The 26369-nt window shown below is 51.7% G+C and overlaps 1 protein-coding gene across 1 annotated transcript in view; it reads left to right on the forward strand.

Moving 5' to 3' along the window:
- The first annotated feature begins 11657 nt into the window (after positions 1-11657).
- Positions 11658-26369, forward strand: part of DNAH17 (dynein axonemal heavy chain 17) — a 150278-nt gene continuing 135566 nt past the window's right edge. The window contains exons 1-12 of the mRNA XM_030827209.1: positions 11658-11756; positions 12389-12759; positions 14523-14716; positions 15611-15803; positions 16015-16114; positions 16359-16444; positions 17012-17137; positions 17853-18005; positions 18130-18216; positions 20208-20375; positions 20645-20761; positions 25407-25672. Coding sequence (XP_030683069.1) covers positions 12415-12759; positions 14523-14716; positions 15611-15803; positions 16015-16114; positions 16359-16444; positions 17012-17137; positions 17853-18005; positions 18130-18216; positions 20208-20375; positions 20645-20761; positions 25407-25672 — 1835 coding nt within the window. The 5' untranslated portion in view covers positions 11658-11756; positions 12389-12414. The remainder of the gene's footprint in view (positions 11757-12388; positions 12760-14522; positions 14717-15610; positions 15804-16014; positions 16115-16358; positions 16445-17011; positions 17138-17852; positions 18006-18129; positions 18217-20207; positions 20376-20644; positions 20762-25406; positions 25673-26369) is intronic.

Raw genomic sequence — 26369 nt, forward strand, 5'->3', positions numbered from 1 at the left:
AGGACGCGCCTGGGCAGGAGGACAAAGGCCACCTCCTGTTCCTCTGCTGGGAACACAGCAGGAGGACACGCGGCAGGGCCCCAGTAAACAGAGGGAGGTGGGGAGCCTGATGAAACCCAGATGGCCTGGCCTCTAGTGTCTGCAAGCATCCCGGCAGGGGGAAAGGGACCTGCGATTTTCCTTAATGATGGGTAATGTCTTCATGAAATTTGCCTTCCAAGTTCATTCAGCTGGGAGGAAGCAGTGCCCCGGGGGACGACTGAGTTCTCTCAGCTCATCCCTACCCTACCTCGACGTGGGCTGTGACTGACAGAAGCAAAAAAAAAGAGTGAAGGGGGTCCTTGGCTGGTGGCCCTGGCAGGGAGGACTGAAGCCAGACACCCACTCCCCTGTCCCCAGTCCAACACCCAGTTGGGAAGAGAAACCCGAGGCAAGCGGCTGTCCATCGAGGAAGATGACCCAGGTGAGTCTCAATCACTTCAGGAGGTTTATTTGCCAAAATTAAGGACGCGCGCCTGGAAGGCAGGTCTATGCCTTTCTCTGAAGATGATTTTGAGGGCTTCAATATTTAAAGGGAAAAGCGCAGGCTATTGAGAAATACAATTTTCTTTCTTTTTTTTTTTTTTTTTTTGAGATGGAGTCTTACTCTGTTGCCCAGGCTGGAGTGCAGTGGTGCAATCTCAGCTCACCGCAACCTCCATCTCCCGGGTTCAAGTGATTCTCCTGCTTCAGCCTCCCTGGTAGCTGGGACTACAGGTGTACACCACCATGCTCAGCTAATTTTTTTGTATTCATAGTGGAGACGGGGTTTCACCATGTTAGCCAGGGTGGTCTTGAACTCCTGACCTCAAGTGATCCACCTGCCTCGGCCTCCCAAAGTGCTGGGATTACAGGTGTGAGCCACCGTGCCCAGCCAGAAATACACAATTTTCATGTGAGAGGAAGGAAGGGGAAAATAGTCATTCATGCCTCTGTCTGGCTTGGTGAATCTGCATTTTTACCTCAGATAACGTAGACAATGGGGTGGAGGAAGCAATCAGCTATGCACTTGTCTCAGGTGGGCAGAGGGATGCCTGAGTTGGTGCAGTGTCTCCCCGACACCTGTGAAGGTAAGCTATCAATTGACATTGCCATGGTGAAATTTAACAGAAACCCTTTAGGGTAAAGATCTTGGGGCCCACAAGAAATTTTACTCAAAAAAATGAGTGAAGGGGGTCCTTGGCTGGTGGCCCTGGCAGGGAGGACTGAAGCCAGACGACCCCACACACGCCAATCCAATGCCCAGTCAGGAAGAGAAACACAGCAAGCTCCTGCCAATGGAGGAAAATGAAATCATTTCAGGAGGTTTATTTGCAAAAGTTAAGGACACGTGCTAGGAAGGCAAGTTGATGCCTTTCTCTGATGATTTTGAGGGCTTCAGTATTTAAAGGGGAACTTCCTTGTGGGCACAATGCGAGGGAGGTGGGTGGCCTTATCTTGTCATCTCAGGAACAAAAATGGGAGCGCATGGTCCAGTTCCCAGCTTGACTTTTCCCTTTGGCTTAGTGAGTTTGGGGTTCCCAAGATTTATCTGCCTTTCATACTCTGTCCCCACTGCTCTGGCCATTTCCTGAGGGTCTGACGTTTCTGCTGCCCTGTGGACAGCGTGGTGCGTCCACCCCAAAAGGCTGGCTGTGCTCTTGGAAAGTGAGGGTCCTTCTCTATCATCATTGCTCAGGGTCCTCAGGTGTGATGTCAGGGCAGCTGGAAGCTGTTTCTCCACATCCCTCAAGCCTCCTGCAATGCCCGGCAGAGCCCTAGTGCTGCAGTTTGAAGCTCAAGGGGCCATATCCCCAACTCCCTTCAGGTCACCATGTCACCAACTGATGTCCCAGTCTTGGTGTCTTGGTGTTGCAGAACTTAGCTCCTTCATTCAGCTAAAACCAGGCTCTTGTCACACAACCAGGAAAAATTAGGTGCTCAGACACACTGAAGCAAGAAGGGAACGGAATTTATTGGGCAAAAATGAAAAGAAAAATAAAAAACTCCCAGCAAGGTGAGAGGGAGCCGTGCTAACAGACCCCCCACCTCATGGAGTTGGCCACACATGCAGGGACTAAAGAGGCCAGGCTCACTCACCTCCCCCATGCAAACAGCGGGAACCTCCCATGGCTCCACCTGGTCCACCCAGCGCGCAGGCAGGTTACAGATTTCTCTGGGGAACCTCCCGCTTATCTGCTTCCTGCATCCGTCGTGGGGTTCTTGAACTCGGAGACCCAAGGGAAGCACAGCTCCGGTGGGAGCTGGACCCACCGAGACCTTGGTCTAGTGTTCTTCAAACTGTTCCTCAGAGTAGTGATAAGGCTTCAGGTGTTAAAAACCTTAGACAAATGTAACAGTTGAGTTGGGCAAAGACCAATTTGCAAATCGGGCGGCTTCCCGAGCCAGAGTGAGCTCAGACTCCAGGGTAGCCGCGTGGTGGACGATTTATGGACAGAAGGAGGAAAAGTGATGTGCAGAAAATGGACGTGAGGCACAGAAACAGCTGGATTGGTTACAGCTCCATGTTGGACTTGAACGTGGTTTGAACAGTCGGCCCTCTTTGGCCAAAACCCTGTGATTGGCACAAGAATAGGTTACTGTCTGTTTACGACTCTATTTAGGTTATAGCTGACTATGTACAGAGAAATCTTTAGACCAAACTTAAACTATGTAAGAAGGCAGCTTTAGGTTAAACTTGATATAGCAGGACAGGTGCAGTGGCTCACACCTGTAACCCCAGCACTTTGGGAGGCTGAGGTGGGTGGATCCCTTGGGGTCAAGAGTTTGAGACCAGCCTGGCCAACATACTGAAACCCTGTCTCTACTAAAAATACAAAAATTAGCTGGATGTGGTAGCGCATGCCTGTAATCCCAGCTACTCTGGAGGCTGAGGCAGGAGAATTGCTTGAACCTGGGGGTTGCAGTGAGCAGAGATCACATCATCACACTCCAGCCTGGGTGACAGAGGGAGACTCCATCACAAAAAACAAAAAACAAAACAAAAAACAAAAACCAAACAAAACAAAACAAAAACAAACAAAAAACAAAAAAACACAAAACAAACGCAAAACACACAAAACAAACAACAAACAACAACAAACACAAAACAAACACAAAACAACAACAAACACAAAACAAAAAACAAGCAACCAAACACAAACACAAACTTAAAGGAAAGAAGGCTTCCACGACCAAGCAAGTCTGGGGATCACTGGGTAAGGTGAGGTTAGATGAGTCTTTGCAATAGGGCTTCCCAGAGCTGCTGTCCCTTCAGTGATGTTTATCAAAGGCTGGCTGTGGGCCAGACACAGTGTCAGATTCCAGAGTGATGGTGCTGATCAGAAGGGGTGGCCCTAGGTGTAAGAGGCGGCAGTGACGTAACCCATGAGCACTTAGGTGATGGGCTCACTGCAGCTGGGATGGGTGCCACACAGGAGCACAAGGAGCTATAATAAAAAGAGCCTAGCGGGGAGATTGACGGGAGACAGTAAGGAATGATACTGAAGCTGGGCTCTCAGGGCTGAGTAGGAGCTGGTAGAGGGGTGTGGGTGTGCATGCACATGTATGCATATGTATACATGTGTGTGTGCGCGCATAGGATTCTTGGCCAGGCCGGAGGACCCTATGGTGGGCAGGTGTCTTGGAGGATTTGAAAGAGACCAATGTGACTGTAGCAGGAGCCAGGATTGGACCCCAGGAGAGTGGGCAAGGCAGGGATCAAATCTTACAGGGCCCATGGAGGGCGTTTGAATTGTATCCTAGGAGCAGTAGTTCATGGGTTTTAAGCAATGGGTTTACGTTGAGAGTTGCCTTTTTTTTAATTAAAACGTTTTATATTTTGAGACCGAGTCTCTGTTGCCCAGACTGGAGTGCAGTGGCACGATCTCAGCTCACTGCAACCTCCACCTCCTGGGTTCAAGCCATTCTCCTGCCTCAGCCTCCCCAGTAGCTGGGACTACAGGCGCCCACCACCATGCCTGGCTAATTTTTGTGTTTTTGTTTAGTAGAGATGGGGTTTTGCCATGTTGGCCAGGCTGGTCTCGAACTCCTGGCCTCAAGTGATCCGCTGCCTTGGCCTCCCAAAGTGTTGGGATTACAGGCATGAGACATGGCACCTGGCCTGAGAGTTGCCTTTTTAAAGATGCTGGAGAATGGGCTACGTGAGGACAAAAGAAGGTGTTAAGAAAGGAATGAGGGTATCCACAGGCCTAGGGAGGGTGAGAGTGGCTTAGACCAGGAGCATTAGCTGTGGAAGGAGGTGGACAGAGCTCAGAGATATAGAGGAGGTAAGACTGAATGGTACCACAGTGAGGGCGAGGGTCCTCTGGGTGCCTGAGCAGCTGTGGGTCACTCATGGAGCCAGGGAACCTGAAAGAAGACCAGGAGTGTGGGGATGGCGGGGTTGGGGGGGGGCATGGGCAGAGGTCAGCTTTGTACATGTTGAGTTTTGAGGGTCCCGTGAGGCCTCCAAGGAGTTGCTTTGAGCTCTGAGGATGAACCTAGGCCGGTGTGGTGGAGATTGGCTGTGGACAATCCTTCCATGACTCTTTGTCCATTTAGTAACACAACTCTCCAAGTCTAGGGTGGAGAGTTGGATGCCAGCTGTGTTAGTCCATTTTGCATTGCTATAAAGGAATACCTAAGACTGGGTAATTTATAAAGAAAAGAGGTCTATTATTTGGTTCACAGTTCTGCAGGCTGTACAAACATGGCACTGGCATCTGCTCAACTTCTGGGAGGCTTCAGGAAGCTTCCAGTCATGGTGGAAGATGAAGGGGGAGCTGGAGTATCACATGGCAAGAACATGGCAATAGAAGGAGTGACAGAGTAAGGACGGAGTTTCAGGATTTTATTTTTTATTTTTTTTGAGACAGAGTCTCACTCTGTCACCCAGGCTGGAGTGCAGTGGTGTGATCTTGACTTACTGCAACCTCTGCCTCCTGGGTTCCAGCAATTCTCATGACTTACCCTCCCTAGTAGCTGAGACTACAGACATGAGTCACCATGCCTGGCTAATTTTTGTATTTTTAGTAGTGATGGGGTTTCGCCGTGTTGGCCAGGCTGGTCTTGAACTCCTGGCCCCAAGCAATCCACCCATCTCGATCTCCCAACACGCTGGGAATACAGGCGTGAGCCACCACATCCAGCCAGAGTTCCAAGCTCTTTTAAACAACTGGATCTCGCATGAACTCACAGAGCAAGACGGCACTCATGACTGCATGGAGGGTACCAAACCATTCAGGAGGGATCTGTCCCCATGACCCAACACCTCGCACTAGGCCCCACCTCCAACAATCACATTTCAACATGAAATTTGGAGGAGACAACCATCCAAACCATATCATAGCCAAAGATTACATTTCCCAACCTCCTGTGCAGTGGGATGTGGCCATGTGACCTGGTGTGACCAATATGGGGTGAGCCAATGAGCTATGAGCAGCCTCTAGGTTAAGCCATTCAGGTTACATCTCTTCCCTCCAGTTCAGTTCTTCTGGCTTCCCAGGGTTGGTGCAGTGGGCAGGGAGGAAGCCACATGGGAATGGTGGGGTGGCGAGAAAGAAGTGGGAAAGTAGAAATAGATGTTCCAGGCCATTCTCTTTTTGAGACAGAGTCTCACCCAGGCTGGAGTGCAGTGGTGTGATCTTGGCTCACTGCAACCTCCGTCTCCCAGGTTCAGGTGATTCTCCTGCCTCATCCTCCCAAGTAGCTGGGACTATAGGTGCGTGCCATGACGCCTGGCTAATTTTTTGTATTTTTAGTAGAGACGGGGCTTCACGATATTGGCCAGGCTGGTCTCGAACTCCTGACCTTGTGATCCACCCGCGTTGGCCTCCCAAAGTGCTGGGATTACAGGTGTGAGCCACCTCACCCGGCCAGGCCATTCTTTAGAGAAATGTGGCAGTGAAGAGGCGTAGAGATGGAGAGGGCGAAGAGCTTGAGCAGGATTGCTTTTTCCAAGATGGTAGCGACTTGAGCTGTCTGAAAGATGATGGAGACAGATGAGGAAAGGATTGGACTGCTCGTGCTGTGTATCATAAACGCGTATCAGTGCCCTCCAGGGAAACGGAACCAACAGGCAACATAGAGGGAGAGCAGTTTCATGAGGATTGACTCACGTGATTATGAAGGCTGAGAAGTCCCACTGCTGTCTGCAAACTGGAGACCCAGGAAAGCCCATGGTGTAGTTCAGTCCAAGTCTGAAGGCCTGAGAAGCAGGGGCGCTGATGGTGTCGACAACAGCCCAAGGGCAAGAGAAGATGAGATGAGACGTCCTAGCCCAGACAAAGGCAGGAGCAGATGGGTGAATTTCTCTTTCTGCTTTTGGTTCTATTCAAGACCTTGAAGAATTACGGGACGACTGCCCACTGGGGAGGGCAATCTACCAAGTTCACCATCAAATGCCAGGCTCAACCAGAACCCCCCTCCCAGACACACCCAGAATTAATGCTTAATCTGGGCACCATGGCTGTTCCAGCTGATGGGCAAAATGAACCATGTGTTGGCACAGACTGGGAGGTTTAAAGAATGGAGATTCACGTTCTCACAGTTCTTGAGGCTGGAAGTCGGAGATCAGGGACCAGCATGGTTGGGTTCTGGTGAGGACCCTCACCTGGGCTGTAGACTCTGACTTCTTGCTGTGTCCTCACAGGGTGGAGGGAGAAAGAGATCTCTCTCTCATTATTATTATTTTTGAGATGGAGTCTGGCTCTGTGGCCCAAGCTATAGTGCAATGGCGTGATCTCAGCTCACTGCAACCTCTGCCTCCAGAGTTCAAGTGATTCTTCTGCCTCAGCCTCCCTAGTAGCTGAGATTACAGGCACCTGCCACCAAGCCCAGCTATTTTTTTTGAATTTTTAGTAGAGACGAGGTTTCACCATGTTGGTCAGGCTGGTCTTGAACTCCTGACCTCAGGTAATCCACACACCTGGGCCTCCCAAACTGCTGGGATTACAGGCGTGAGCCACCATTCCCAGCTGCTCTTTCTCTTCTTAAAGTCCCATTGGATTATAGCCCCACTCTAATGACCTCATTTGACTTTACCTCCTAAAGACCCCATATCAGATATAGCCATGTTGGGGGTTAAAGCTTCAGCATATGGATGCTACCCTATTTGGAAAAGGGCCTTTGCAGATGTGATTAAGAATCTTGAGACGATGATGTAATCCTGGACTACGTGGGGAGAACCTAAGTGCCCTCCCAGAGGTCCTCGTGAGAGAGAGGCAAAGGGAGATTGCTCCCAGCACACACACAGCGGGCCGTGTGAGGACAGAGGCAATGATGGGAGGGATACAGCCACGGCTAGGAATGCCGAGGACTGCTTGATGGCGGCCACCAAAGGCTGGAAAAGGCCAGGAAGGCTCCCAGAGCTGTGGAGGGAGCACAGCTCTGCCCGACACCTTGATTCAGACCTCAGCCCCCGGGAGAGAGAACTTTCTGTTGTCTTAGCCGCCTAAGATTGTGGTGCTTTGTGATAGCAGCCACAAGAAACTGCAACAATATCTAAGCAGAACATGGAGAACCATGTGGGCACTCAAGCCGGAGAGGCTGACTGTGTTACACATGACAGGAGAGCTGAGGAGCCCAGCGGGACCGGGAGGTGACCCAGAGATTAGCAGCAGGAAGCTGCTACCTCCCCAGGGGGCAGGAGGTGACATCCCAGGGTCGAAGGCAGGGCCACGGGCAGAAGCTGAAGAAGGCTGGAGCTCCCGTGCCTTCTCGGAGGCTCATGAAGTGCAGAACCTGCCACCCGGTGATCGCTCAGAAAACGGTAGCCAGGACTCTTCTTAGGCCAATGTGGGCATGAGCTGGCCAGCTCTCCTTTGCAATAAGCACCATGTGTTTCTGGAACCAGAAATGCCCTTCTTGCCCGTAACGCCCCATGGCTCAGAGATACTCATCCTCAAACTTGTGATTGAGGAAGCCGACGTCTCCAGAGGGGCCTGCATTACTGGCTCAGGTGGCAGACAGCTGGAATTTGTGGGGGCTTCCTGAGTTCCCCTGTGTCTGGGAGCTCTGGGGTGATATGCAGAACTGAAGTGACGGTTTAGTGGCACTGGTTTTGCTCCTGGATGTGGTGCGGGATGGTGCCAACTTCTGTGGTGGACACATCCTGAGATTGTACAAAGCCTGTTCCCTTCATTCCCCTTCCCTGGTAGCTTCCCCTTCCCTGGAGAGCCCGAGGGTGGCCTTCCTATCCTCACGTGGCAGGGATGCTGCCGGGCACCCTGCTGCCAATGTGGCTGCCCTCAGCCCACGGGGGGCAGGACCCTACCACCCCTCCCATGTCCCTCTGAGCTGGGACAGAGGTCTTCCTTCACCTCTACTTTTAGTTTATTATGAATAATGCTGCTGCGAACACGTGTGTGTTTTGATTTCTCCCTGGTGTACCTCTAGGAGGGGGTGGCTAATTGGTAGCCCCATGTTTAACCTTTTGAGGAACTGTCGTCGGGCGCGGTGGCTCACGCCTGTAATTCCAGCACTTTGGGAGGCCGAGGCGGGCGGATCACGAGGTCAGGAGATCAAGACCATCCTGGCTAACACGGTGAAACCCCGTCTCTACTAAAAATACAAAAAAAAAAATTAACTTGGCGTGGTGGCGGGCGCCTGTAGTCCCAGCTACTCGGGAGGTTGAGGCAGGAGAATGGCTTGAACCCGGGAGGCTGAGCTTGCAGTCAGCCAAGATTGCGCCACTGCCCTCCAGCCTGGGTGACAGAGCAAGACTCCTTCTAAACAAACAAACAAAAAAACTTGATTCCCTTTTGAGGAACTGTCGCAGTTTTCCCAAGTGGCTGCAATGTTTATACCGTATCAGCCGTGGATGAGGGTGCCAATTCCTCCACATCCTTGCCCATGCCTGGTGTTTTGTTTTGTTTTTTCTGTCTTCTCAATTTTATCCATTCTTGTAGGAATGAATTGGGGTTTTTTTGTGTGGTAAAATACACAGAGCATAACATTTACCATTTTAGCCATTTTAAGTGTATGGTTCAGTGGCACTGAGTACACTTGCATCGTTGTAAAAACACCGCCACCATCCATCTCTAGAACTTTTTCACTATCCCCGACTGAAACTCTGACCCTGTTATCAGAAAGGGGTCCAGATCCAGACCCCAAGAGAGAGTTCTTGGATCTCGCGCAAGAAAAAATTCAGGGCAAATCCATAGACTAAAGTGAAACAAGTTTATTAGGAAAGTAAAGGAATGAAAGAATGGCAGCTCCATAGACACAGCAGCCTGAGGGCTGCTGGTTGCCCATTTTTATGGTTATTTCTTGAGGATATACTAAACAAGGGGTGGATTATTCATGCCTCCCCTTTTTAGACCATCTAGGGTAACTTCCTGACGTTGCCATGGCATTTGCACACTGTTATGGTGCTGGTGGGAGTGTAGCAGTGAGGATGACCAGAGGTCACTCTCGTGGCCATCTTGGTTTTGGTGGGTTTTGGCCAGCTTCTTTACCGAAACCTGTTTTATCAGCAAGGTCTCTATGAACTGTATGTTGTGCTCACCCCCTGTCTCACCCTGTGACTAAGAATGCCTTCACCTCCTGGGAATGCAGCCCAGTAGGCCTCAGCCTTATTTTACCCAGACCCCATTCAAAATGGAGTGGCTCTGGTTCAAATGCCTCTGACAGCCCCATTAAAAAATAAATTCCTATTCTCCCTCCCTAGCCCTTGGCAACCTCCATTCTACTTAATGAATTTGACTACTCTAGGGACCTCACTGAAGTTCATTTTACTTTGATTTGCATTTTCCTAATGGCTAATGATATCAAGCTGCTTTCCATGTGCATACTGGTCATTTGTGTATCTTTCTTGAAGAAATATCTATATCCTTTACTCCTCTTAAAATTAGGTTGTTTTATTGTATTATGACAAGTCCCTTGTCAGATATATGATTTGCAAATATTTTCTCCCATTCTATGGGTCATTTTTTCCCTTTTTTAGAGTGCCTTTTGAAGCATAAAAGTTTTTAGTTTTGATGAAGTTAAACTTATCTTTTTTCCTTTGGTCACTTATGCTTTTGGTGTCATATGTGAGACATCATTGCCTCATCTGAGGTCAGATTGACTCCTGTATTTTCTTCGGAGAGTTTTATAGTTTTAGCTCTTACATTTGGCTCTTGCATTCTGTTAATCTATGCTGAGTTAATTCGTGTAGATGGTGTGAGGTAAGGGCCCAGCTTCGTTCTTCCACATGTGGGTATTCAGTTATTCCAATACCATTTGTTGAAAAGGTGATTCTTTTCCCGTTGAATTGTCTTGGCACCTTTGCTAACTCAATCGTCCATAAATGTATGCATTTATTTCTGGAACCTCAATCCTATTCTAGTGATCTCTCTGTCTATTGTTATGCTGATAGCACTGTCTTGGAAACTAGCTTTATAGTGAGTTTTGAAATCAGGAAGTGTGTGTCCTCAGACTTTGTTCTTTTTCAAAGTTGTTTGGATGGTTTTTGTTCCCTCATACTTCCCTATAAAATCGAGGGTCATTTCTACAAAAAAGGCAGCTGAGAGTTTGATAAGGATTGTGTTGAATCTGCAGATCAACTTGAGGAGAATTGTCGTCATCTTAACAATCTTCTTTTTTTTTTTAGATGGAGTCTCACTCTGTCTCCCAGGCTGGAGGGCAATGGTGGGATCTCAGCTCACTACAAGCTCCGCCTCCCGGGTTCATGCCATTCTCCTGTCTCAGCCTCCCGAGCAGCTGGGACTACAGGCACCCGCCACTACGCCTGGCTAATTTTTTTGTATTTTTAGTAGAGATGGGGTTTCACTGTGTTAGCCGGGATGGTCTCCATCTCCTGACCTCGTGATCTGCCCGCCTCGGCCTCCCAAAGTGCTGAGATTACAGGCATGAGCCACCATGCCCGGCCCATCTTAACAATCTTCTAACCCATGAACACAGCATGTCCTGCCATTGATTTAGGTCGTCTTTATTTCGATGATGTTTTGCAGTTTTCAGTGTGCAAGTCTTAACACTTCTTTTTAAAGTTTATTCCTAAGTATTTTGTTGTTTTTGACCCTATTGTAAACGAAGTTATTTTGATGCTGTTGTAAATGGGAGTTGTTTTCTAAATTTCATGATCAGATTGTTCATAATATAATTACAGAGAAATATAATTAATTTTCAAATATCTTATATACTGCAAACTTGCTGAACTCCTTTATTAGCTCTACAATTTTATGGATTCCTTAGGATTTTCTACATACAAGATCACCTTATTGTAAACAGAGATAATGTCTTCCTTTCCACTTTGGGAGGATTGCTTGGGGCCAGGAGTTTGAGACCAGCCTGGGCAGAAGAGTGAGACCTCATCTCTACAAAAAGTACAAAAATTAGCCAGGTGTGGTGGGGGGTGTCTGTTGTCCCAACTTCTCGGGAGGCTGAGGTGGGGGGATCACATAAGCCCAGGAGTTTGAGGCTGCAGTGAGCTATGATCGTACCACTACACTCCAGCCTGGGTGACAGAGCACGACCCTGTCCCCCCTCCAACCTCCCCTCAAAATGATCACCTAAGAGCCTTTCCACTGTGGGGTGACAGTTGGTTCCTCATTTGCTGCGCTATCATTGGTTACTTGGGTCCCAAGGGGAAGGTTCTAAAAGCCCCAGGTACCCTGAGGAGACTTCCAGAAATTCTATGGCAGTTGGAGCCCCTTGAGGGAAGGGAGCCATTTTCTTTCCTGGTTTGGTAAAGAGTTGCTCATCAGTTTGCAGGAGAAGCTGTTTGCCTTCAGCTGGTGAGCGGCCTTCAACTGTGCTGGGGGAGTCAGAGCCCAAGCTGGAGGGAGCGGGGAGGCCTTCAGAGGATGGAGGTGGGACCCAGGCCCTGGCAGATAGCAGACCCTCCACTTACTCCAGAAGTGGCTCTGCTCGCCACCGGGAGCCGGTCACGGCTCTGGGCCCCCGAGGCTGGCTGCCCCCTACCAGCCTGACGTCTTCCAGGGCTCCAGACTCCTCCCTGCTCCTGGGAAGGCCTTGCATCAGCCCCCTGGCTTCTCCTGGAAGCCCCCAGCCCCTTCACACTGTCTGGTAGTGGCCGTTTCCTTTTCTCTTTTTTCTCCAGCATTCATCTCTATCTTTCCCATCCTCTGAACTTTATGGTCACAGGAGCATAAGCACACACCACTTTTGGGCAGCCTCACTCCCGGGGCACCCCCCATGGCGGGGCCGAGGCAGGTGCCAGCACCGGCTAAAGCACTCCCCCCCATCCCTCCCCACCCCAACCCATTCACAGCTAAAAACTGCACACTCTCAACCAACTCTTTTGTTCCTCCTCTGGCAGAACAGAGATTTCCTGCGGTCCCAGGGATGGGTGGGAAATTGGGGAGCCCGGGAAACAGTTCGTACCTGTTTCTTGCACTCTTAACAGATACCACGGTGTAAGGAAAGGCCAAGATGACAATGGCCCCGGATGCCAGACTACAGTATCTGGAGGAAGTTGCCTCCATCCTCTTGAAGTTCAAGGCAGACAAGTGGAGCAAGCTGATAGGCGCCGAGGAGAACATGGCCCTGTTCACAGAGTTCTTTGAAAAGCCCGACGTCCAGGTGCTGGTGCTGACGCTTAATGCGGCCGGCGTGATCGTACCCTGCCTGGGCTTCCCCAAGTCCCTCAAGTCCAAAGGGGTTTACTTCATCAAGAAAAAGCCCGAGAACATCAACAGGGACAACTACAAGGCCCAGCTCCTTTACGGCGACATCAGCCACACGCCCGTGGACCAGCTAATGGCGGTGGTGGAGGAGGTGAGTGCGTCCAGGCTGGCGTCCGGGGTCTCGAGCACCGCCAACTTCTCGGGAGCGGCCTTGAGTCCTGCTGCTCAGCCTGTAGTCCCTGGGCCAGCAGCAGCCGCAGAGCCGGGGAGGGACTGGAAATGCAGGCACTCGCGCCCTGTCCACGCTGACCTGCTGAGGCAGACCTGCTTGCTTTTGGTTTTTTAATTTTTTTTTTGAGACAGGGTCTCACTCTGCTTCCCAGGCTGGAGTGCAGTGGTGGGAGCACAGCTCACTGCAGCCTCAACCTCCTAAGCTCAACCAATCCTCCAGCCTCAGCCTCCCGAGTAGCTGGGACCACAAGCATGCACCACCACACCTGGCTAGTTTTCATATTTTTTGGTAAGAGATGAGGTCTCACCAAAAAATAGCCTGTTGCCCAGGCTGGTCTCAGACTCCTGGGCTCAAGCGATCCTCCTGCCTCAACCTCCCAAACTGTTGGGATTACAGGCATGAGCCACCATGCCCGGCCACAGACCTGCTGTCTAACAAGACCTCCAGGTGGTGCTCATGCCCTTGAAGTCTGAGAAGCCCCGCGCATCCCCTTGTTCTCTCTAGACAGCATTGGGACTGCCATGCTGTGCCGGGTATGGTTGCTGCCCACGGCCTGGGAAGGTGGGGACTGAGTAGCGGCAGATCAAAATTGGTTTCCCCAATTTTGAGACTTTGTGTTGAAAAGGGGGAAAAAATGGAGTGTCATTTTATGTGTCCCTCTGCTGTCACCCTTGGCAGGTGCTGTGTCGGGGGTGGGGGGGCGGGGGTGGCACACTTTGGAGAGTCGGACCTCCAGAATAGGAGTGCCTTAGCCTTCCTGGTCATCACTCTTCTCACCTGCAGCACAGGGGCCTGTGTGCTCCGCTTGTGCACCAAACATTTGCTCACAGTCCTGGAGGCTGGAGGTTGAAGATGAAGGTGTCGGCTGGGTTGGTTTTCCCCAAGGCCTCTCTCCTTGACTTACAGATGGCCATCTTCTCCCTGCATCCTCATGTGGTCAGCCTTCTGTGCGTGTCCAATCTCCCCTCCCCGTGAGGACACCCGTCAGACTAGGGCCCACCCTAGTAACCTGATTTTAATTGCTCACCTCTCTTTTTTTTTTTTAAGACAGTATTTTTGCTCTGTTGCCCAGTCTGGAGGGCAATGGTGTGATCTCGGCTCACTGCAACCTCCGCCTCCTGGGTTCAAATGATTCTCTTGCCTCAACCTCCCAAATAGCTGGGATTATAGGCACGTGCCACCATGCCTGGCTAATTTTTATATTTTCAGTAGAGATGAGGTTTCACCATGTTGGCCAGGTTGATCTCGAACTCTTGACCTCAGGTGATGTGCCTGCCTCGGCCTCCCTAAGTGCTAGGATTTACAGGCATGAGCTACCACCCCCAGCCCTTACTCACCTCTTTAAAGACCCTATCTCCAAATAGTCACATTCTGAGGTGCTGGGAGTTACGGCTTCAGCAGATGGATTTGGGGGACACAGTTTGACCTGTCACTGTCCTCCTAGGCTTTTAGCAATGAGTGTGTGCTATGGGTGCAAGAGCTTGGGGGTGGCTTTGGCACCACCAGGACAGGGCAGTTGGTATAAACTCCATGACGGGCCCCACCTCCTTCTGGAAGAAGGACCCAGTTTTCCCAGGGCTCCAGACACCGGGTCTTTGGAATACCCTTGGGGACCTGGCTCTGTGCGGTTGCCGAGCTGGTGAAGGCACAGGAGGCGGAACCACAGAAGTGTTTCCTTTTAGGTCATCTATCCTCTGTTAAACCAAAGCGAGAACGTGGCTGGATGGCCCCAGGTGGTCTCAGAAGACATCGTGAAGCAGACCCACAGGCTGAAGAATGAAATGTTCGTGATGAGTGGCAAGATCAAAGGCAAAACCCTGCTCCCTATCCCGGAGCACCTGGGCAGCCCGGACGGCACGCTGGAGTCCATGGAGAGGTGTGTGGGCCCGGCTGCTTCCAGCCGCCACTGGGTGGGGAAGTGACGCATGCTTGACCCCCACCCCCCACCCCCAACCCGTTTTTTCCCTGCAGAGTGGCTTCACGTGTTAAATACAGGGAAACGCAGGGCAAGGTGGTACATTAGGTGGTGCTGAGACTCAGGAAGATGAAACCAGGGCAGGGAGGGAGCAGGCTCTGCAGCCCCTGGGGCTCTGGCACCTGCACCCCACCGGGTCACACATGTGTGCCGGTCCAGTCACCAACCAGCAAGCAGAAGGTGTCCCACCTGTCAGCATGGCCAGGAAACAGGAGGTGCAGCTTTAAGATGCAGGACACGGTCAGTGACTGGGAGTGGGAGGGACTCTCAGCAGGTACATGCAAGTCTGTGTAGAGGCTGCGGTGCCCCAGAGGCCCTGGGAAGCCCAAGGGACTCCAAGGTGTCCCTTCCCACCTGCCCTGCCACAATTTGCAACCGCCCTGATATGTGAGACCCTCGTGACAATTCGTTCCATACTTTGCCTCATGTGGGTAAGTCCTCCACTGATCATTCACGAAGCCCCAAGCACCATGTCCGGTGGTGACACCAGAGGAGCCATCTTGAATAGGGTTTAAATAGAGTTTGCTTAATTCTCTCCCTCTTCCTTGGAGGTGAGTGCCTCCAGGCACTGGCATCTCTGACCACACCCATTATTTCCCTGGCATCTCTTCCTAGCTGGGAGTCTTGGGAACTTCCTTAGCCTCCCCGAGGTGGCTGGAGGCACCAGGGACATGAGACCAGACAGTGCTGCTGCTGGTGGTTTGGGATTGGTGGGTAGAAGGCTTCACGGGAGAGCTTGGTGGGACCCACGTGTGTGTCGCCATGAGAGCAATGCCCCAACCTTCTACTGGGCAGGATCCCCTCTTCACTGGACAACTCGATCCTGCACACCATCGAAACCGTCATCATCAACTGGTCCCACCAGATCCGGGATGTGCTGAGCAAAGACTCAGCCCAGGCGCTGCTGGATGGGCTGCACCCCCTGCCCCGAGTGGAGTTTGAGTTCTGGGACGCTCAGCTGCTGAACCTCAAGTGCATCCATGAGCAGGTACGGCCTCCTCTCTCCTGTGGGGCTGCAGCCTTGTCCCAGCTGGGCGACCGGGCCGAGCTCTCCGCCCCCCAGTGCCAACCTCCCAGGAGTCCTGAGGGCTCTGATGACCTGCATAAATTCTGCAGCTCCAGCCAGCCACAAGGTCAGGTTGGCCTCACCTTAGGGTCTTCCAGGTCAATGAAAGGTGGATCTTCCCTCCCCTTTTCAGCTAAACAGACCCAAAGTGAACAAGATTGTTGAGATCCTAGAGAAAGCCAAAAGCTGCTACTGGCCAGCCCTGCAAAACATTTACACCAGCGTCACTGAAGGTGAGCCTGTGACCCCGCCGTGAGATCTGCACGAAGCTGTTCGCGCCTCCCAGGAGGGCTGGGTCGGGCCTGTTACCAACCCTAGGACGTTGGCCTCCCTCTGCAAGCAGCTTTCTCAGCCCCCTCCACCTGAGAAAGACCCGTTTCCTGAAGGAGCAGGTCTCTGCACATGGAGGCGCACCCGCATCGTTTCTGAGCGATTTCTGCTCTCTTACCGGTGGGCGCTTGTTCTTGTTCCATGCAGGGCTGAAGGAAGCCGACGGTATCGTGCTGTATTTGAAGCCCCTACGGATCCTGCTGGAGGAGATGGAGCAAGCCGACTTCACGATGGTGTGCTGGCAAGGGAGAGCCAACTTCGGTGGGGAGGGTCTTGTTTCTTTTCTTTTTCTTTTTTTTTTTTTTTTTTTTTTTGAGAGGGAGTCTCGCTCTGTCACCAGGCTAGAGTGCTGTGGCGCCATCTCAGCTCACTGCAACCTCCAACTCCCTGGTTCAAGGGATTGTCCTGCCTCTGCCTCCCAAGTAGCTGGGATTACAGGCATGCGCCACCATGCCTGGCTAATTTTTGTATTTTTAGTAGAGATGGGGGTTTCACTATGTTAGCCAGGATGGTCTCGATCTCCTGACCTCGTGATCCGCCCACCTCGACCTCCCAAAGTGCTGGGATTACAGGCGTGAGCCACCACGCCCGGCCTGGGTCTTATTTCTTCAAGGCATGTGGGGCCGTGGGTTTCTTGGCTGTCATCAGATGTGTGGGCCTAGGGAGTCGCCTCTCCCCTCCTCTTTTGGGAACCCTCTCCTGGATGCCCAGTGATAGCCATGGGGAGGGGAGGGCTGGGACACTGGGAAAAGATGCAGAGGCCAGTCCCCTCCAGTGCGCCTGGGCCTGTCTCCCCGCAGCTCCCCACCTTCATCGCCAAGGTGCTGGACACCATCTGCTTCATCTGGGCCACCTCTGAGTACTATAACACACCTGTCAGGATCATCGTCATCCTGCAGGAGTTCTGCAACCAAATCATCGAGATGGTAACCCTCCACTGGCCCCCGGGTCCCCTTCCTCCCCTCCTGGCTGGGGCCCCTCCCCAGTTCACTGTTTTCCTGCTGCCCGTGTTCCCCAGCAGTTTGGAAGCAGGCCAAGATGTCAGCATAAGCCTTTTCAGGCCCCAAGCTGAGATGGAGCCCTCCTCGAGGCTACCTTGAGTTCTTCTAGGGAGGGCACTGAGGGAGAAGAAAGGGAAGACGGGGACAGAGCAGGAGGTCTGCCCTGAGTCCCAGCACCCCGAGACCCATGCAGTGCTTTGTGGGTTTCTCTAATCCCACATCAAACCACCTTCCGTATCCCTTAGCCGAGATTTTCTTTCCTTCTTCCCATTCATAAGCACCTGCTAGCCAGGCATGGCGTTTGAGCTGAAGGGCTGTATCCCTGCGCCACCTCTGTATATTAAAGCCATGCTGTGGCCCTGTCTGCAAGACCAAAAGGGCACTGGGGTCCCCTGTCCCTGGAGGGCCTCTCATCATCTGCGACCCCCATCCATTTATGCTGCAGCCTTGGCAAAGGATGAGGGGCTGAGGAGGGGAAGCAGCTCGGTCCCCTAAAAATGGCCCAGCAGTGGGCAGATAGGAGGGGTTATTTCGGATATCCATACGTCAGAACAGATCATAGGTCCTGCAGGCGGCGTGCCTGGATGTCACCCCGAATGGCTTGTCAGAGCTTTAGATGTCTGTCTTCTCTTTTGCCCAGACGCGAACTTTCCTGAGCCCGGAAGAGGTGCTGAAGGGCCTGCGAGGCGAAATCGAGGAAGTGCTGAGCGGCATCTCCCTGGCTGTGAACGTGCTGAAGGAGCTCTACCAGACGTACGACTTCTGCTGCGTGAACATGAAGCTTTTCTTTAAGGTACCCCTTCCTTGCAGGGCAAGGGCCCAGGCGAGACAAGAGCGAGTTCATATGGGCCCCGATATTTGAGAAACTGGGGACATGTGAAGCAAACGCGGTCTCATCTCTCTTTCTCTTCTCTAAGGACAAAGAGCCCGTGCCTTGGGAATTCCCTTCTTCTCTTGCCTTTCACAGGATGAATTCCTTCTTCCACCGCGTCCAGACCATTGAGGTAAAAACAGAATTTCGTGCATCTTGACCTCCACTTCCCAGACTGCTCCTACCCTAGGACACCTGCAGCGTCCATCCCTTATCCCCCTTGCCAATAATCCCCCAGGCAGAAAATAAGTCAGGCCCAAACATTTGTTACGGAGAAACCAAGGCTTTGCAGCAGCATCCGCCGTGGCCGGAGCTGTTAGCCAAGAATAAAAATGACCCACTTTGGGTGCTTCTCCCCTTATCTCGTGCATTCTGTCATGAGCAGGTTACTGATAAGTTAAACCACCACGTTCAGGACACCTGGGGGCCAACAGCAGTCACTTAGTTGGACTCCATTATTACAAATGGAGACTTACGAAGGCCCCGGTGCAAGCACCATGTGGATACACGGAGTGATGCACAGCAGATAAAAACTTAAAAATGGTGCATGGCCCAGCCCAGTGGCTCACACCTGTAATCACAGAACTCCGACAGGCTGGCGAGGGAGGATCACTTGAGCTCAGAAAAGTTTGAGACTGCAGTGAGTCATGATTGTGCCACTGCAGTCCAGCCTGAGTGACAAAGTGAGACCCTGTTTCAAAAAAGCTTCAAGGCGATTTTCTCTGGGGCTCTGGAGAAGAGATGAGAGGGATCAAGATGTAGGGCAAGAAAGTTTTGCCTTTTGTATCTTCTGCATGGTGTAATTTTTTAAAACTTTGTGCACATATAACTATAACTCACATCCTTAAAAAGGGGGAAGATCATCCTGGAACCGTAAAGCATTGACTTTAGGGTGGAACTCCATTGTCAGCGGCTTGGGAGAGGCTTGTCCAGTTCTCATCTACACCTCCTGGGGGGCAGGGGAGTGAAGCCCGCTCAGGAGTTCAAAATTGCAGTCACAGAGCGCAGACTCATGCCTGAAATCTCCCAGACCGAGAACGTGGAGGGTCGCAGTCACATTTCTGGCCAAGGAGCTCTGGTTCCCACATGACTGATTCTGAATTAGAAGGAAGATTCTGGGCAGGAGGGGACTTTGGAGGGGGAGGAAATGGCTTTGCTGTCCACCCCCTGACAACGGGCCATGCCAGCTTGTCTGTGTCCTCCACGTCGGGTGGAAGAGTGAAGAGCTCCCAGCCCTCAGTGCCTGTCTCCTCGGGGTGGTGTTGGTGCGTGGCCTGATGCTTCCCGGACTTGGGAGAATAGCACCAACCTCAGCACCAGTTTAGGGGAGTGATGTCAAGTCCACAGGGAGATCTCCAGTCTAAACTCTGCCTGCACTGTGCCTGGTACGTGCAGGGGCACAGAAGAGCATCCGGGGAGCCTTGGAGACCTCCTTTGGGAAGCAAGAACTGCACACACACGACCAGCTAACGGGATGGGCCTGAACGTGACTAAAGCAAACACAAGCGGTGCAGATGGGAGACCGGGCCCCAGGGAAGGAATGCATTGCTATGGGCCAAAATAGTCAGGGAGCACTTCACAGAGAGGAGGCATGAGCCACACCTGCGAGGAAGCAGAATTTTCTACACGTGTGTCCATCCAGGCATCCCAGCCGCTTTCCTCTTGGATCACCTTCAGGACATGGCACTCTGCATAGGATGGCCTTCCAGGTAGCGGGGAATTTAAAGCTTAGCAAGAGCATCAGAAATCTTCAGCACCATTCCAACTGCTTCCCACAGCGGAGAAACCGGAGGTCCCAGCAGAGCGTGATTTATTTAGAGGTGCGGTTTGGCCAGTCTAGGGTCAGGACAGGATCCCAAACTTTATCCTCTCCAGCTCCTCCTCATTCACACCTCATAGATAATTCACAGAGCCCTTCCTTCCATCCCCTCTTTCTGCAGGGGATGGAACATTTGCTTAAAGAACAGCACAGACACAGAGGGTGTCCTCCTACCCCCACGGTTGGTGTCTCCTGGGGACATTTTGCTCTCTAGCTCCTCCTGCCTGGGGTCAGGGCTCGTCCTGTATCTGGACCCATGAGTTCGGTTGGGAAGATGAATTGACTGTGTTTTTGTCCTCCACTAGGAGCTCTATAAAACGGCGATTGAGTTTCTGAAGCTGGAGAAAATCGAGCTTGGGGGCGTGCATGGGAACCTCCTTGGGAACCTGGTGACCCAGATCTATGATGAGGTCTTTGAGCTGGTGAAGGTTTTTGCCGACTGCAAATATGATCCCCTGGACCCTGGGGACTCGGTAGGTCCTCGGGCAGGCTCGGATGAACTGGACTCGGTGAGAACAGCACCAGCCTTAGTACCAGCTTAGGGAAGTGATGGGAGGGTACACGGAGGAAGCAGGTGCTGGGCGATCCCAGCACTTTCAAACTGTAGAGCAGTCCCCACAACAGTGAGCGTATTCAGCTGCGCCTCAGTCCCGAGTCCTCTCAGCGGGGCAGGGGCTGGAGAGGGTGCCCTTGGCTTGCTTTGCACGCTGATGACAAGGTTGACATTTCCATTTGCTTTTAGAATTTTGACCGCGATTATGCTGATTTTGAGATCAAAATCCAAGACCTGGATAGGAGGCTGGCCACGATCTTTCGCCAAGGATTTGATGACTGCAGCTGTATCGAGTCCTCTGCAAAGGTAAGCATGCAGCGGAGACGCGGATCTGGAGCCTGGCGCCGTTGGTGGTGGATTCATGTCGAGAACGATCTTGCAGACCATTTCATCCTCTCCATGTAGAGCTGATGTCCAGGGAGGGGAGGGCCCTTTCTCCTGCACCTCAGAGTCAGTCAGCCGTGATCACCCAATGTAGCTCCTGATGGTTCTTACTGCCACATCTTAGAGGAAGAGGAGGAGGTGAGTGTGAGGTGGCATTATTTTACTGATACTTCTTATGCTCGCTCAGAAAAAAAGGGGACCATTTATTCTTGATTCAGTTTCCCACTGGTCAAAAGGAGTGAAAGTTACAGAGGTAAAGTTGGTGTAAAAATAAAATTCACGCAGATTTTGGCCCACTGAGCTGAATTTATACAGTTCCTTCGTCCATGCAGGCCACTATAACAAATTGCTGTAGACCGGGTGGCTTAAACAACAAACATTTCATTTCTCTCAGTTCTGGAGGCTGGGAGGTCCAGCAGACTTGGTGTCTGATGAGGGTCTACTTCCGTTCCTAGATGGCCATCTTTTCATTTGGTCCTTACATGGCAGAAGGGGCAAGGGAGGTCTCTGGGGCCTCTGTTTTTAGTTTTAAGGGGTTTGGGTTTTTTTTGTTTTGTTTGTTTGTTTGTTTGTTTGTTTGTTTTTTGAGATGGAGTCTTGTTGCCCAGGCTGGAGTGTAGTGGCACAATCCCAGCTCACTGCAACCTCTGCCTCCCGGGTTCAAGCGATTCTTCTGCCTCAGCCTCCCTAGTAGCTGGGATTAGAGGCACCCGCCACCACACCTGGCTGATTTTTGTATTTTCACTAGAGACAGGGTTTTGCCATGTTGGGCTGGTCTCCAACTCCTGACCTCAGGTGATCCGCCCACCTCAGCCTCCCAAAGTGCTGGGATTACTGGAGTGAGCTACCACACCTGGCCTAGTTTTTGTTTCCGTAGAGACAAGGTTTTGCTATGTTGCCCAGGCCCATGAGTTCTGGGCTTGACTGCTGCCAGGGCCCCTGATCTGAACTGTTTAGCCAGACCAGCTCCCATGACTGTGAAGGCAATCGGGTTGGCCTGGGCTGGTGGTCATCTTTCAGGAGGATGTCAGGGCTGAGGTTGCTAAGGACAAAGATCTCTCCCCCACAAATGTCAGGATGTTCCTTTGCCCTTTTGAACGGTCTTGCAAAAATGCAAATACAAGGGAATTTGAAGCTCCGCAAATTAAGGATCAAGTAAGTCTTGGATCGAGTTGGTATTCCAGGCAAAATATCAATGAATGCAAATTAATACAGTACCTCCTTGCTGTGGTTGAAAAAATTATTCAGTTATACTTGCTAAAGCAAGATGATGCTGACTTGATTCAGACCTTATTCACTATTTATACCATCTCAATAGATACAGGCATAGGGAGAGCGATGGAGCTCAACTTTGAATACACTGCAGGTAAGCAGGAATTTCTAGCAAAGGAACAGGGTGAGGGTCAGTGGATGGAAAATTACTTAGAGGGGACGTCAGGGGTTGGGGGATTCTGGCTAAACCAACTTCAAGATTCTAGCTGGAGGCAGGTTAGGGTAATCAGACATCCCCTGGGGGATGGTGGAAGATGGAGACCCTGTTTGAGAATCTTTGGTTAAGCAAAGAATCTGGCAATGTTCCCTTCCTCAGAAGGCTCTTCTCCAAGTAGCTGCATCTCTAGTTGCAGGGTCCTCACTTCCTTCCTTCCACTCAAATGCCCCCGGGCTGGTCCCTTCAGCAGCAGCAGCCTGCCTTCCCTTCTCAGCAATGTCCCTCCCTCATATTCAATTGTATACTAATGTCTGTGTGTTCATTGTCTTCCCAACTAGAAGGTAAACTCCCTGAGGGCAGGCACTGGATTTGAGTTCCCTTAGAACTGAGCCTAGCACAGGGCAGGTGCTTTTGAGTATTTCCTGCGGTGCAGAACTGGCTCTTGTCAAGGGAGGCTGGTTGTTCTGGATGTTGTTGGGAGGTAGTTTCGCTCTAGCATAAGCCTTCCACGTGGAGCCCCTGAAGGATAACACAAAAGTGTGAGGACTGCCCCAGCGCAGAAGGGTCCCAATGGAGCCAGTTCTTTCATTTGGAAACTTCACTTTATGGTCTCCAAAATTAAAGATGGGGCACAGGCCCATGGGCTGGGCGGGTGGGCGGGCAGGCAGCTGGCTTCTGCGGCCCCTGCACCCCTAACGCCGGCTCCATGGGGAGGTGATGTGACTCCCCACTGCTGTGCTGACAAGGAAAACCTGAAAAATTAAGTAACTGGTCACTCGGCCAGGGCCAGACGAGTCCCCAGAGTCTCGCTGTCCCCAGCATGGAGATTCTGCCCCCTGCATCTAGTTTGGCACAAGGGGAAGAGCAGATAAGGACCAGCGTATGGGTCTGGGCTGAATGTCCACCAGGGTTCACTAGGGGATCCAGCAGTGGGGAGGGAGCTGGGTTGGCAAGTTCCCCTTTGTGAGCCCTCGGGAGCCCTAGGCCCCTACCCTGTGAGGGGCAGGAGGTCCTGGAAGAAACCCAACCCGGCTTCTACAGAATGGAGCCAGCGAGGAACAAATGCAGTCACCCCACCCCAGGCTTTCCCCCACATCCCTGGCACCTATTAGGGTCAAGAGGGGCTTTTGGGCTCTAAAAGAGTCTCTTTTTAAAAATTTTCACGTATGTTTATGCTCAATTCAAAACAAAAGCCGGGGGGGGGGGGGGGTGTGCTGTGGGGAGAAATAACTCCTGTAACCTGTTTCCATCACCATCTGTTCGCATTTCTCTTTGACCTCAGAACATTTTCCCCCTGGTTTGACAGCCCTGTGCTCTAATTAGGATGGGCCCTGGGGTTTCTCTCCTTTCTGTCCCTTCCACCCCTGCCTGTTCCAGAGTTAGTTCTCATTATCAGCAACTCACACACAGCCAGGAACATTCTAGAGCAATTTTCCACATGAGCTCTTCTTGGCAGAAAATAGAATTTGCTTCCTTTCCAAAAGTCATTAAGCCAAAAACTATAGAAACATGAAAAGCAGGAGAGAGAAATGGGAAGACAGAGAAAAATAAAAATGCCTCCCGCCTCGGCCCCTCAAAGTGTTGGGATTACAGGTGTGTCGGTTGTCTGGATGATGGATCTTCAGGTTTTGTTTTTTTTTTTTTTCTGTTTTTCTGACTTCCAAGTAAAGCAATCTACCTGCATTACACGATGGTCATAAACCATTAAGAAGAACATTTTTTTTTTCTAACTGCCCCATGTCAATGCTTTGAACAAATGAAGCTGGTGACCTCATACGTCAGCAGGTGACCTGGAGGAAGGCGCGGTAGCTGGCAGGACACCAGCGTTTCCGTGTCTGCCTGAGAGTCCACGGCTGCTCCATTTGTACAACCCACAATACAAATAGGTCCAAGGGTGACAATTTTTTTCTAAGCCCAGGAGAAATCAGAATTTGGGTAAGGAAGGTTTGAACAATTTTGAAAAACACAACTTAAAAATAGCCGCAATCTTGCATTTGGGAAATCTGTACTTTTTGGGGCCTGAAAAATCTCCCTCTCTTCGTGGTCATGTTTTGGTCTTTCCTCCCGTGGCCATTTCTAGGGACAGCGGTCACATTTCTCAGACCCAAGTCTGGGTCAAGTCTGAGACGCAGGCTCACTGCAGCAGGTCCGGCCCCACTGGGTGTGGGTTATGGCAGCCCCGGGAAACTCTCACGGATTTCCCACTCACACCCAGCACTGGGGGGACCCTGTTTCATGTGAGGTCGCCTTCCCTCTTTCTGGTCCCTCACCCACTTGGTCTGACCCCCAGAGCTTTTTCAGAGCAAAACACATTTCCTGGTAGTGGTTTTCTTGCCTGAGCTGCCCCTGAGAGCGGCAGTGCTCTTCCTAAGAGGAACACTTCTTGTGGATAAAACATTTCTCCATTTATCTTTATCAGAGTAGAAGCCCAGGTATATAAATGCAACATTATGGCTACTTTAAAATTGTTTACTTGGAGTTGTTTTGGGTTTGTTTTTTCTGGAGACAGGGTCTCACTCTGTGGCCCAGGCTGGGGTGCAGTGGTGCAATCTTGACTCACTGCAGCCTTGACCTCTGGGGCTCAAGTGATCCTCCCATCTCAGCCTCCTCAATAGCTGGAACTATAAGCGCACACCCAAAAGAATACAAAAGCTGGACCCAGCTAGTTTCATGTATTCTTTGTTTTTGTTTGTTTTGTAGAAACAGGATTTTGCTATGTTGCCCAGGCTGGTTTCAAACTCCTGGGCTCAAGGGACCCTCCTGCCTCAGCCCCTCAAAGTGTTGGGGTAACAGGTGTGAGACATGGTGCTCAGCCTATTTTTTAATTGTTCAAATCTTCCTTACCAGAATTCTGATTTTTCTTGGGCTTAGAAAAAACTCTTGTAGCTCTTGGACTTATTTGTACTGTGGGATCACAAGCCAAGTATTTGGGGACTTGGCCTAAGTCAACGGGAAAAGCATAGAGGCTTCCACTGGGCCAGCTGACACGCACACAAAGGTTCCGATGGATTCTTTTGTTTTGGCAAGGTACACATTCTCTTGCTCCTGAAGGTTGGCCCTGCCCGTTTTGTCCACAGCCACAGGCTGGGGAAGGGGAGGGGACTGTGGTGAAGAGGCCCCCTTGTCCTTTCTCCTCAGCTCCTGTGCATGTGTGGGGGCCTCATGGAGCGGCCCCTGATTCTTGCCGAGATGGTACCCAGGTATTCAGTCATGCTGGAGCTGTTTGACGCTGAGCTAGACGACGCTAAGATCTTGTACGATGCCCAGATGGCGGCCTCCGAGGAGGGGAACATCCCCCTGATCCACAAAAACATGCCTCCCGTGGCCGGGCAGCTCAAGTGGAGCCTGGAGCTGCAGGAGAGGCTGGAGGTGTCCATGAAACACCTGAAGCACATCAAACACCCGTGAGTCCCAGCCCTGGCCAGGGGCAGCCAGGGGCAGGCACCCCGCCTCCATGGCACGGGAGAGCCAGAGGGACTGTCCCAACCCTGAGCAGGACCACCCCTCCTGTCGATCAGACCGTTACCTCCCAGAGCAAAAGCCCAGAAGAGACCCCGTCTGGTCCTCCCTCCTCCCGTGATCGCCTTCTCGGTGGGAGTGCTCAGGGGGAATCTGGCTGGTCCCCACCCTTGCCCGCTAGCCTGGTAGACATGAAGACCACCCAGGCAGGAACAGGAAAAGGCTGTGAATGCAGCCGACTGAGCCACTGTTGTGTGCACTTGGCCGAGTCTCCTGGACAGCCAGGGGCCGGGGAGGCTTCACGGTGCATGCAGGGATGGCTGCAGGGGAGCCCCGGCTTGGCCTGGGGAGGCCAGTGCAGCTGACCAGGAGGGGGACCTTTTATGTGGTCATTTGGGGGGTGTATTTGCTTTCATCTGGTCGGCCCCAGGTTGGAAGGGAGAAGGAAAGTTGGAAAGGGGCTGGCAGTCATTCATCCAGGCCTGGCGGTCAGGAGCCGGTTGCTGCGTGGGTTCTATTTTGGCCTCCTGGGCTGGTGGCTGCAGACTGCAGGTCGGAGTTCCATTTGAACATTTGGTCTGGCCACTGCTCGTTTGCATATTCAGTCTGTGAGCCTCGAGCAAATGGGTGGCCGGCTGCTTC

This window comes from Nomascus leucogenys, chromosome 14, assembly GCF_006542625.1.
Source record: "Nomascus leucogenys isolate Asia chromosome 14, Asia_NLE_v1, whole genome shotgun sequence".
Taxonomy (NCBI): domain Eukaryota; kingdom Metazoa; phylum Chordata; class Mammalia; order Primates; family Hylobatidae; genus Nomascus; species Nomascus leucogenys.